Consider the following 12,870-nt stretch of genomic DNA (forward strand, 5'->3'; position numbering starts at 1 on the left):
ATATTTGGAAAAAAAAACTTAATTACATGGGTACCAGATTCTTATAAACAGTTATAGTATTTTTGTTGTGGTGCTAAAAAAAAAAGAAAGCAAAGGGAAGCCACCTTAACTTAGTAACTCAAGTGTAGTAGTTGATTGATTCTGAAAGTCAAGGGGTGAATATTTTCCCCAGTCGTAGCAGAGAGAAAGACTGAATTGAACAGCCAAATTCCTATTGATTTCCTTGGGAGCAGGATCAAGTCTTTAATTCTTGATTGACTCCTTTTTTTATTTTAATGAGAATTATGTGATATAATCCTGTTTTATGTTTTGGAAGCAACGGGTAAGGTTTAAATCAAATACTAGGTTTTCTAGACTTTTAATAGCACTATTCTTTTTAGTGCTTCTGTTACCTCAGGGTATTTACTTTTGGCTCTTAGTGTGGTGTAGAAGTTGATACTATTGTGAATGGAATTGGCAAGTCTTAAAACCCAATGTTTAGATCATAAACATTTTAAAATAAGACTCCATAAAAAAGATTTGTTTTTTTAATATGAAATGTTAGTTGTGTTCTTGGCAGGCTTTGCTTCAGAGGAGTCAGATGCATTTCAAAGAGTATTCTGGTGGCCAGCTGCAGCCAAAAGATTATTTCAAACCAATGGAGACACAATTCCCTTTCCTCTAAAGCTTTTTTCCTTTCTCTCTCCCTCTCCAGTAGGACTCTATCTATATATTATGAATGAGATGTAGCCAATCATGGGGTGAAAAATTCATACATATATGAATACATACATACATGTACATATACATAACAGTGGAAGGCACATAAACTCAGACTAAAAATGTCAGTACTGGCCTTTGCTTTAGGAAGTGCTGTTGAGATTTCTTTTCTTCAACACTCTTCAAATCTTCAGAGTTCAAAAACCATTGGCTACTCTTCCAAAGCCAGCAGGATTGAATAAAATATATAGAGAATTGTTTGTGTCTGCCCTGCCTCCTGTGGAGTGGCACAGTTACCTTTTTAACAATGGCTTGATTCATAGATGCTGTGTGAAACCAGTTACACTCCAGAGATGAGCAGAAGATAATGGGTTTGGGGGATGCATTAATGGAGCGGGTCTTTATTTATCTCAATCATTTATGGTTCACTGTGCTGGATATTATTTTTGTTTTTCACATTTATTTGAAATAAATGTGTGAAAGTATTTCTTGTCCTGCTTTAGAGGTGTCTTTAGAGGACTTCTTTTCATAAAATAGTAACTCAGTGTGATGAGTGTAATGTCTTATGTAGTTGTGCAGGCAGAAGTTGTGCCCCACCTCAGGCAAATATAGGTGCCACAGTAGAAGCTCTCACTACTCATCAAACAATCAACATTGCTCAGTTATTCCAGAAGAGAATTTAACTTCTTTTTTTTTCCCATATAATGAAGGTAGAGATTTCTCCACCTTGCTTTTGAAGTCTCTTTCTGCTTTGTGTTTTGCTGGATATGGGCCTGAAATTCATGCCTGCTTTGCACTGAATGGGGGCAGTCAAAAGTGCTGCTTAATGAAACTCACAGGGAATCTTTTTGCTCCTAATTTATATTTCCCTTTAGGTCATGGAATGCATCAGCAACAGGAATTTTTGTCACTTCTCTGATTTTTAGAATTCAATGAATGATTGAGATGAGTCAGTCATTCAAAAAGAGCTGTAGTTTCTTACATGGCATGCAGTCCTGTTGTGTTTCCCACAGCAGCACAAAAGGACAGAGAGCGAACTATAATGCAGCTTCATGTCCTCCTACAGATTTACTGAGCAGACCTGCATGACTTGAGATATTTGTGCTCTTAGTAGCCTGTGTTTATAATGACCTCATAGTAGTTAAAAAAAAAAAAAGACTGGCAAAAAGCTAAAAATCTACCAAGAGCTTAATACTAAAAACCTAGTTCTTGAAGTGTGTGGGAGGGTTATTTTGGAGAAAATCTAGGTAAAATTTGAAGTGAGTTTAAGTGCATCAGAAATACTGAGAGCAGTTCTTTGGATGAATCTGCACATTTGAGTAGTTTGTGGGGCTGAGTCCTTGATAGTTTTGAGAAAGAGTCCTTTGTAGCTCTTTGTATGAAGGGTTAAACAATAAGGAAGGAATACATGTTCATGCTTTTGCTTAAAAATAAAAGGGCTGGATTTCAGAAAGAGCTGTAAAGCTTTCAGCAAGAATCAGGCAAACACTACAGTAAAGTGAAAAGCTGAAATGTGAAGAGTGCATGATGTGAAATGCCAGCTCAGCGCTTCCAGATGACACTGCTCTAGCAGAGGAGACCACCCTTGGGACTGCAGTGAACTGTAGCTGCTCTGCAATGTCAAGTTGTATAGGCTGATACCCCTCTCACTGTTGTGTCACCCAGTGGTAGCATCTGTCAACATTCTCCACTCTGGGGAAAAGTCGTGTTATTTACAGGTACTTCTCTAGGGGTGGAAAAATCTCCTTAATATACAGATCCCAGCTGCACAAGGAAAGGAAAAGAGGGTTCATACAAAAAGGTTCTTTACTGAGGGTGTTTTTTCTCCTCTTTGTGCAGGTTCGACATGGGAGAAAACATTACGGCAGATTGGTTTTGAAAGGTAAGCCATAAATTTATTTCCTTACTAGTGCAAAAAAGTAAGGAAGAAAAATTGCAGAGACAAATGTGCACAGTTATTTATTTTAGTTGATTGAATGTATCAGAGACCTCAAATTTAGAGTGGAAGTCATGCAGTGTCATGCACATATGTGTTCAGCTTTTCTGTTTGTGTCCTCTTCTCTTTCCTGAGTCAATCTGAAGCAATTTATTCATTATATGAACTTGGCTCATCATGTGGTTTGCTGGTGACTCTACAGCATGCTGGTATTAAAAAAGAGACACACCTTTTGGCCACAAGTCTTACTTATGAATGAAAATATTGCTCTCACTCATATTTTTTTTCCATGAGATTTCTAATCTCTGACATATGAGTTGACAAAAGTAAATGAAGTTGAAAGAGGTGCAAAGCTGGCAGAGATCAATTTAGCACCAGAGGAAAATTCAATATGCAGCAGTCCTCAAGTGCAAGAACTTCTTGCACACAAATTTAGCCACAAGGTGATCACACCAGAAACACATTTCTGTCTTGTAAATTAAACAAGGCCAAGTCCAGGAAAGAGTTATGTAAAGTAAAGAAGGATTCAGATGCTCAATGCTATCTTTATTCTTCTACAAATGGTAAGCAGAAGAATCTCCTCTCCACTTGAAGTTCTGGATGTTGTTGAAAATTAAACACTCAGTTGCTGAGTTTGATGTCCTCAAAAGTTGTTTTTTTTAACAGGCTGTTTTTTTTTTTCCCAAGTTACATCCACTTTGGTTCCTAATGAGCATTTCACTCAGTGTGATACCATAGGACACTACAATAAACCTTTCATCACCCAAATTGTGAATTAGCATCTCTTGGTGCATCTGCTGGTGCTGCTTCTCTTCATCAAAAAAAAAAAAAAAGTTTTGAGGAGTTCTAGAATGAATTGATACTCTGTGTCTGTGTTTTGAAAGAGAGAATGGTTAAGGTCAGCATCTTTTTAGCTGAGTTCATTAGAAGTTCTGTGGTGGCAATTTCCAACTTCTGAGATGTTTCAAAACAAGAAGAATCCATGCTAGCTGTGTATATGCAAGGTATATATACCACATAAAGGACAGAGAATTATTGATAGACTAAATTACAGCTGAGGAGCCTTTCTGAGAGGAGGCAAATATGTAGAAGGGATTTCTGTGCAGGTGCCATTATTGCCACTCTAGTTTGAAAAGCAGAAAGGCTTTCTAACAGCACTTCTGCACCTTGAGAGATTGATTGTCACTCTGGGGTTACTTTATTTGAAGCAGCACATTAGTTAGCACAGATGAGGTGAAGATTTGAATGTACTTTGCTTTCCATAGTCATAGAATTGAATGTGTTCTCTTTTCAGCTTTTCAGAGAACTGGCAAGGAGAAAAAAAAGGAAGATAAAGACTTTTATATAGATACAACAATTAAGATTTGGAGTTTTAAGTAAAAGGTTGAGTAAAAATTGGTTGAGTAAAAGGTTAATGAGAAACATATAAGTGAAGTTCAGTGTTAACTCCTTTAAAGCAATATTTTCTTAATATCATATGTCACTGCTTAAGATCAGTACTTTTTGTATCTTAAAGAATAGCTTCCAAAGCAAACATATTCCTATATATGGTACCTGGATGCTGGAATCACACTTAACTTGCAGTCACAGAAGTAGAAATCTCAAGTCTGCTGATCTCTTAAAGCAGAGTGCTTATTCTGGGGATGTATCACTACATCCTTTCCCTAATCTTATTCTCTTCAGTAGGAATCCCTTTTTGGCCACAAATAGAGACAGGTTAGTGGGCTATATCTATGTTAGCTCTGATCCAATACAGCTGTTCTTGTGTTTATTTATATAAACTCTAGGGAAAGAACCAGCAGAAGCATGTCTCACTATTTAAAATTTTATTCTCTGCAAGCTTTTGACTTAGGCACACCTGAGTCAGCTTTGAAATATCAATAGCATTTAAATGTATTGTTTGAGCAAGAACATTCTCATTCAGGAGGGAGAAAGCAAGATTTTTAGATACACAAAAGGTGAAACATGAAGTAATGCCCTAAGGAGGAATTATCTTTGCTTTAAACCCAGAAGATATTAATTGTTCTCAACAAACAGTTTTAGAGTGCATTGAGGAACAGGAGACATAGACAGTCAGTTTACATTGCAGAAAATTAATCCCATATAATTTACAGGTGATGTCATCACTGCTTCGTGGCTACATGGTGTTTATTCTGCAGTAGTAGAGTGTTTACATTACTGTTGTCTTCATATCCTGAAAAACAATGTGCCACTAAGAGATCTGACTGCAAGGCTTTTATGTAAGCATTACTTGTGAGCTGTGGATGCTGCTTTTCAATGCAAGGGAAATTAAAAATCCTGGAGCTCAAGTAAGGTAGCTTTATATCCAGGAAATGACTGGAGTTAAGAGCTTTTCAATTAAAAGGAGTATATGTGGGTTTGATAGATATAAATGAAGGTCTTTATGTTATTGATTGTCTTTTGAGACATTACAAATAAGCTAATTGTAACATACTATGTTAGTTACCACCTTTGTCCAGCATGATCTAGACTAGTTCCTAACTGCAGGAAGAACATTGAGGAGAAATTTTGAGATTTAGGAAAAATATTGTATTGCATTTTGTTGTCCTATTAGAAACATGGTTTAAAAGGCTGAGCATGTGTGATACTTTCACGTGATGCAAGTTGTCACCTTAATTGTTTTTAAAAAAATCTTCAGTAAGCCAAAGCAAATAGACTTATAGATAAATAGGATAACTTTTTGCCTCTCTTAATGTGGGTATTATTGTTCATTATTGATGCATATTACCATGGCACCCACACATGCAGAAAAATTTCTGGAAAGCAGTCAGATCTCTTGTACTTTGTTCCAAACATGACTAAAAACTTGGTTTAGAAAGTATTGTTCATCTCAATGGCTTAAGATTTTTTTCAGTCATATTCAGGACCCAGTAAAAAATCATAGTATCATGGAATCAATAAGGTTGGAAAAGACCTCCTAGATCATAGAGTCCATCCTTTAAGCAAACACCACCTTGTCAACTAAGTCATAGCATTAAGTGCCACATCCAGTTGTTTGTCGAACACTTCCAGGCATGGTGACTCCACTGCTTTCCTGGGCAGTTGTTCCAATGCTTAACCACCCTTTCTGTGGGATAATTCTTCCTGATGTCCAACTTGAACTTCCCCTAGCACAGCTTGAGGCCATTTCCTTTTGTCCTGTTGCTGGGAGGCTCACTTGAATTCTCAAGTGGAATAGTTATGAACAATTAACCATGACTGTGCTTGTTTCCTGGCTACTCTGGCAATTAAAGAGAGCCTAATACACAAAGCCTGCTAAAATTCAAAAAGAAAGAAGATCAGTTCAGTCAGAGAGCTGGTCTTCTCCTGTAATGCAGCCAGTAGTGTCTTTCCAGCTCATGGCTGGGGTGAGGCTTGCAGTGCAGAGCCTGCAAAGAGCCACCACCAGCCCTGGGGAAATGTTACCACACTGTGGAAAATTAAAACCAAAAGAAGGCTTTTTTAAATACCTAAATTTCTCTAATTGGAGCTACCAGATGAAGTTTATGTCCTTGTCTAGTAGATTCAGTAGCGATTACAGAAATGTCTTCTGTTTTTACATATTTGTTGACCTATAAATTATCTAACAATTTTAAAACTTTAAATGAATGATGTTGGACCTTTAAAAACTGATCGTTCTGCAGGGTTTCCAGACTTCCAATACTCCTCTTACTATGTTTCTCTGGGTTTGTAGTGTGACTAGTAAGTTGCTCAGCTACTAACAACACTTCTACTCCTTTTTTGCATTTGTTCCCATGGTGCTTCTCCTGTGCATGTAATGCTTTACATTATGGTTCCACAAAGCACACTTAAGGAAAATTGAATAACTGTTATAACATGTGAAGTAAATATCAAATGTTTTAGAAAATATATATTTGAAGAATAACAGATGTGTGGTTACTACACTTTTGGCAACCTTCAATAAGTATGTTTTTCATAGTAAATAGTTGTTTCAAGGATAGAGAAAGGAACTTTTGAGCACCAATTTCACAGTAAAAGGAAATTATCTTTATAAAAATGAAAGACTTTTCCGTATCAAAGATACAAGTTTTGTTTGGTTGATAGCTTTAAGCTGATACTAAAATTGTTGTTATTTTCATGGTATGCAAAAAGTTACTATTAATTAGAAGTTACATATATATATATGTGTGTGTGTTTAAAATTAGGTGAATTCTACCCTGTGTAATGCTAATAAGACCTCTCTGCACCATACTTAGTACAGCAGCAACATCTATGTAGAAAGTGCACCAGTAGCATCCCAGACTCTCTCTAAAGTAATACTGAGGCTGATCAGCAGTGAAAGCTGCTCCTGTATATAAAATACTGTGTATTGAGTTGTGAGCTTGTTATGCTTTTTGTAATGCTTTTACTGTTTCTGAAAAATGAAAGAGTAGTTGGAGATTGCTTGCTCTCACACTGAAAGGAAAGGGTAAGCAGATAAGAGCAGGGAAGGGAATAAGACTCGCAAGGAAAAAGAAAAAGACCTGAAGATTTCTGTATCAAGGCTAGAGCTTGGGTATGAAGACTGTCTCCTATTAAGATACATTTCAGATCTTCTATGTACCTCAGTAACTCCTCCAACTGCTCTCCTAAGCACAGAGTGATAAGGAGGATATTCTGCATTGGTTTTGTTTGAAGCAAAGTAAATGCAGCAGCCCTGTTTGCCACAGGTAGAGAGACACAGCTAACCCAGGAGCAGATTAGCTGTCATCGCTGAGAGATGCATTTTTGTTCCTACACTGATCTCTGAGAGCAGAAGGATGTCTGCTTTTGCAGCTGCTCCACATATGCCCCTGCTCAGTCTAGCCAGAAATGCTGTGTATGTCTTCCCTACCCCTTGCAGAGACTGAGAACTCAATTTCCAAAACCACTCATGACATGCGGTGAGTGCTGGAATCCAAATGTATCAGAGTCGCTTCCCAAGCGCCTCCTTCCAGGTTTAGGTTGCTAATCATGAGCCTACTGCTGGTGTGAGCTGTTTTCTCTCTTTCCCCCTGCTTGCTTGGATATTTGATTGGTGCTTGGCCAGAGTTTCTCTGGGTGATAGGAATAAACAGAAAGGAGAGAATATCACTAGATTCTATAAACATTCAGTATGCACAGTTCTGGCTTGGAAATCAAAGCACCATATGGTTTTCCAAAGTGACATCCCCCTCTTCTCCCCATGCTCTTCGGTGATTTAGTGTAAAGAATAAATATATACTTGAAATACAAAGTCTTATCCTGATACTATGCTCCGTTATTTCAAGCCTTTCTTCACATACAGCTGAATCCTATAGTCCTTTCTTGGGCAAGGCTCCCATTGACATCATTTTGGGAGCATTGCCTCAGCCGGGGGCTGCATGAGGCTGTATGGTCTGATCCTTGAGAGGTTATTTTAAAAGAAACAGTGCAGCTTGAATAATTTTCACTAATGTTGAATAATTTGAGAAGACAAGGAAAAATGGGTGCAGTGGTGCAATCAAAGGGACTTGGAAAACCCCTGCCAGGCACATCTTTCACCATTTTGGGAAAAATAGCTGTATTAGTCTGTAAAATTGTTTTGGTCTCTTGTCTCTCAAAGCACTTAAGCAAGTGCTAATTTTTCAGTGCTCAGGCACTTACTTTGGCAGGCCTCTCTTCCACACCATACCATCCTTGATGTGCTTCAAATTGGAGAGATTAGATTAATTGATGGCTTGTTTATACTTTCTATCCTTAATATACGATGGCCATCACACTTTTGTAGGAGTTAATGAATGTGAATTTATTCTGCAGTTTTGAATATTCTATGGTTGCATGTGCTATTTGAATAATATGGCAGATAAATGTAACATAAGGAGTCGAGAGACAGAACCAGTTCCACACATTCCTTTGGGAGGCTGTGAATAAAAGAGCAGTTTATTGCTTGCAACACAAGTGTTGTCTTCTGGGTGGTATCTCTATTTTATCATTACTCTGCCTGGTAAAACATGTCACTGAGGGCCTCATCCTCAACCCCAAACTGCTTTTTGGGGTTTTAGGGTTGAGGTTCAGAGATCCCCAAAGGCTACAGCTCCAATAACACTGGTGATGCAGAAGGTGTGACAAGAGGTGCTGCACCAACTCTGAGCCCTCCACACCTTTCTCATCTGGGCCAAACATGGTACTGGCTACCTCAGCTGCAGCCCCAGGCTGCCACACCTAAGTAATAATAGGTAGGGATCTGGAGGCAGAGGACTACATCAGAAAGTCTTATTTATGTCCTTCCAGCCATAACACTGCAGTTCTTTTCTCAGGGTGCGATGAGCAGAAGATGATTTGGCTTCCCACATGCATACACTTGTGTCCAGGCAAAGGGCAGCACAGGGTGCTGAGTCCTGGGAAGACAGGGGGACTGAGGTTGCTTTAATTTAATTCACAAAGCTTCTCTCTTTTTGTTACTTCGTGGTGGCCAGGGCTGTGGAATTTGTGCATGTGTGTGCCGAAGTATTTGTCTTGTTTATAGTGTAGGAAATGGGGAAGAAATGTGTTTTCAGTTTTATTTGATATATTCTGCATGCCTGAGGTTCTATCTTAAATTGAGTTTTCTTCGCTGCTCTGACAAAAAGCAAGACTTTGAAATAAAAGTCTGAGTTACAGAGAAAGCAGAGAAAGCCAAAATAAAAATGGAATTGTATTTGCAAAGAAAAAAAATGTTTAAGAAGACATGAGGAAAATTTAAGTAGCTTTTTTTTTCAGCAACGTGTCAACTGAAATCTTTCAGTCTATATTAAATAGTGAGATAGAAACAATTTAAACCTTGTTTTAAACCAGTCTAACTTACCTTGGATTTTATTCCAATGTTGACCTTTGTTCCAGTGTTGTTGTGTGTAGTCAGTTCAGTGTGCTCCCTCTGATTCCCCCTTCAAACAATACTTTGTATCAGGCATGCTGTAGTAGCCCATGAAGAAATTCTGGGAATAGTTGAAAGCTGCATCCATCAAGGGAGATTTGGACTGGATATTAGGAAGCATTTCTTTACCAAGAGGGTCGCCAAACTCTGGAACAGGCTTCCTCAAGAGAAGTTGAAGCCCCATGTTTGCAGTGACTGTCAGCCTGCCTGAGTCATTTGGACAATGCCCTTAATAGCATGCTTTAAATTTTGGTGATTGAGTAGTAAGATTAGATGATCATTGTAGCTCCTTTCCAGTTGAAATCTCTCCTCTCTCCTCTCTCCTCTCCCTAGAAGAAAAACTGATTTTTGACAGATGTCATTTTTGCAAGTTTTGCAATATACTACCCTAGCTTTTGCATAATAAACACATTTCTTCCTAGCAACCATGTCACAGAATGTTTTTTAATATCTTGCTAGTGATGGTTTTGTAGCCTTTGTGTAGCATACCTGCAAGACTGCAAAAAATAATTCACTGAGGGAGACTTATTTATAGAAGCTTTTTAGGTGGTCACTACATGGCTAAAAACACTTAGACCACTAATTGCTTCCTTACTTGTGGGATTTTCTCAAAGCTGTCCTTATTAAGAAAAAGTGATAAAACTATCACAAAATATGTAAACAGTCACTAAAGTAACTTCATTTGTTTTGAGCAGATTTAAGAGACTTTTTGGGTTTTAACCCCCATCTTTATGTTTAAGTGGCTGTCTTAATGGTAGTATAAACAATCTCTACCTAAAATAATTACAGTATTCATGGCTATTCTCTGGTGTACGTCATTGTAATATGCCAAGAAAGGAGTTTCTCTGGGTTGATTGCAGCTACTTTGGCATCTTCTTTTTAAACAACTTAGAAAGCAGCAATGTGAATTTTCTAAATGTCTGAACACACAGTTCTTAATCATATAAGCAACTCAGTAGATTTCAAAGATATGTCTCACAAGAGTAAATGGAACCAAGGCAAAAATTCATTGTTAGTGGTATAAATAAACTAGTTTTTAGGGAATATAGTAAATTCTCTACAATTTAGAGAATTCTAAACTCTCTTAGAGAGAATTCAAGTATTAAAAACCCAAGGTGCACATCACACCAGGTAGTCCAGAGGAAAATCATATTTTTATACAAGTAAAGCACACATGTGTGATGACTGGGTTTTAATCCTCTGCCCAGACAGGCTGAAGTTCAAGAAGCCACTCACTTGTGGGAAGCAGGACAGTCCTGCTTCCTGTCCAGCCTCCTGTGCACCTCCTGTGCAGCAAGAGAGCTGGTGTACAAACATCCTGGAGGCACATAAATCTCTTAATTGTGTGATGTGCCTGTGATAAATCTAAAATTTAGCTGTGTGTAGATGAGAAGATGAGAAGCACAGTAGTGTTACTAATTGCAAGATGCTTTATGAATAAGAAGGTTTGTCACGTTTTTCCTTTTCTCCTTTTCTTTTTTTTTCCAATGAACTAGGAAAAGTCCATCAAACAAACCTGAAACTTGAAACTCATTTATTTATCAGCATGGCTGAAGTTTCCTAACATACACCATAGTGTTTCTCTAACAGTAGAGCAAAGGTGTGTTTAGAAACCAAGCCAAATACTTTTATAAAACCGCTTTCCAACACTTCCAGCGCTGGGGGTAGCTTTTGGGAAAAGGAATAATTTGATAGGCCAGGACAAAAGAGGGATTAATATGGGTTTGTCCCATCCTTCCAGTCTTAAAATTGCTCTCTGCTAGAACAGTTTGGACCAAAACAGAAATTAAAATTTTACACTGCCTGTACGAAGGTGTTTGGTACTAGATACACTCTACTGAAGATACCAAAGATATGTATATTTCAGTATGTAATGTTGTTTAGTAAGAAACAAAAAATATTTTTTCTTTTTCCTTGTGACATTGGTTTCTTCTTTTGCAGATATAAAGACACATTCCCTGAAGTATTTTTATGGCTTTTCTGCTGTTTTCTAACTTGAAGTAAAAAACAAGTAAAGATTGGATGCCAAGAATAATCATGAATAGCTTCAAAGTGGAATGATTTAAAATCATTGTTATTCTTCTCCTGACTTCAAACATTTAAGAGTGAAGTTGCTTCACATTTCACAACTTCTCTTCATAGCTGTAAGGGCTGTAAATGGGTGTGTGTATCATTGTAAGAAAATGTTGGTGACTGTCACGGTCACATGGTTACAGAAGGTGAACATTTAGGAAAATTTTGTATCCCCAGTAAAGATTTTGAAACTATCAAAGTGATATCTGAGCTTTGCAGGACTCTTCTGCAACACTCATAGTGTAACTCCATCTCAGTCTAGAAGGTGAATGGCTTTAAACTACCTTTTCTCCAGCATGCCAACCTGATTTCTGCCCTGTGAGAGTGGATCAAGAGACTGTCAGAGATCTGATCCTGTACAATGCAGACAGCCAAGCTGCCAGGGTAGGAACAGCAGTGCAGATTTTATATTTGTTCCACATTGCTCTGCACACAGCAGCATATCTGTCATCTTCTGCATCTGGCATAACCCCTTCCCTTCCCTCCCACTGTCACTGCAGTGTCATAACATTGCTTTCTTTTTGATTCAGCATGTAAAAAACTACTTTGGTTACTTTTCATTTATTTACAGTCTTCCTGTAGCTTTAGTGTATGTGTGTGTTTGCCATCCAACTGCATCCCACTGCTATGTGATGACATTGGCAAGTGATTGCACAACCAATTGCTGCAGCAGATGCAGTTGTGAATGAGCAATCAAATCAGTTGTAACTTTTAAATTAAAAACTTGTCAGTGAAGAGGATAAAGCACATGAATGCAAAAAACGAGGATAAAAAGTCCTACAAAGATATAATGATAAAGCCTGATGTAATTAAAAGGTGAAAGAATACATTTGTGGGTTCCGTCACAGTGGTTTTGCACGTTCATTTCATAATTTTCTTTTGGCTAACAAAGTGGGGTTTTTAAGTAAAAAAAAAAATTTAAAGTAAAATACGATTTTCTAAAGTATTAGCTGTGCATTAAACAACACTCATCATAATACACTAGTTTGAACAACCCCACTGTGCACAAGTCCTAAAATGTATTTAAAGAGTGGCCATATGCTCCTCTTTTTTAGAACTCTGGAGATGTTCAGAGTGACCAGAAAACTTGGAGAAATAGAATCAAGTATATGAATGGCTTTTCTACGTGTCCAGAGAAAGTAGCTGAGTGAACAGAAAATTCTAGCAGACTTTGTATTACACAGGAAGATTAGTATTAGATGTTCTGGGCAAATGGTGAGCTAATGTGAAATAGTAGTGTAAAGTGGTGAATAGTTAATCAGAAAAAAATAGAGGAAATTAGTAAGGTTTCTTTCTTTCTTTCAGAAAA

General features: G+C 37.7%; 1 protein-coding gene across 1 annotated transcript in view; it reads left to right on the top strand.

The window, feature by feature from the left end:
* Positions 1 to 12,870, top strand: part of PIEZO2 (piezo type mechanosensitive ion channel component 2) — a 285,292-nt gene that overhangs the window by 129,912 nt on the left and 142,510 nt on the right. The window contains exon 4 of the mRNA XM_066546251.1: positions 2,539 to 2,581. Coding sequence (XP_066402348.1) covers positions 2,539 to 2,581 — 43 coding nt within the window. The remainder of the gene's footprint in view (positions 1 to 2,538; positions 2,582 to 12,870) is intronic.

This window comes from Molothrus aeneus, chromosome 1 (assembly GCF_037042795.1).
Source record: "Molothrus aeneus isolate 106 chromosome 1, BPBGC_Maene_1.0, whole genome shotgun sequence".
Taxonomy (NCBI): Eukaryota; Metazoa; Chordata; class Aves; order Passeriformes; family Icteridae; genus Molothrus; species Molothrus aeneus.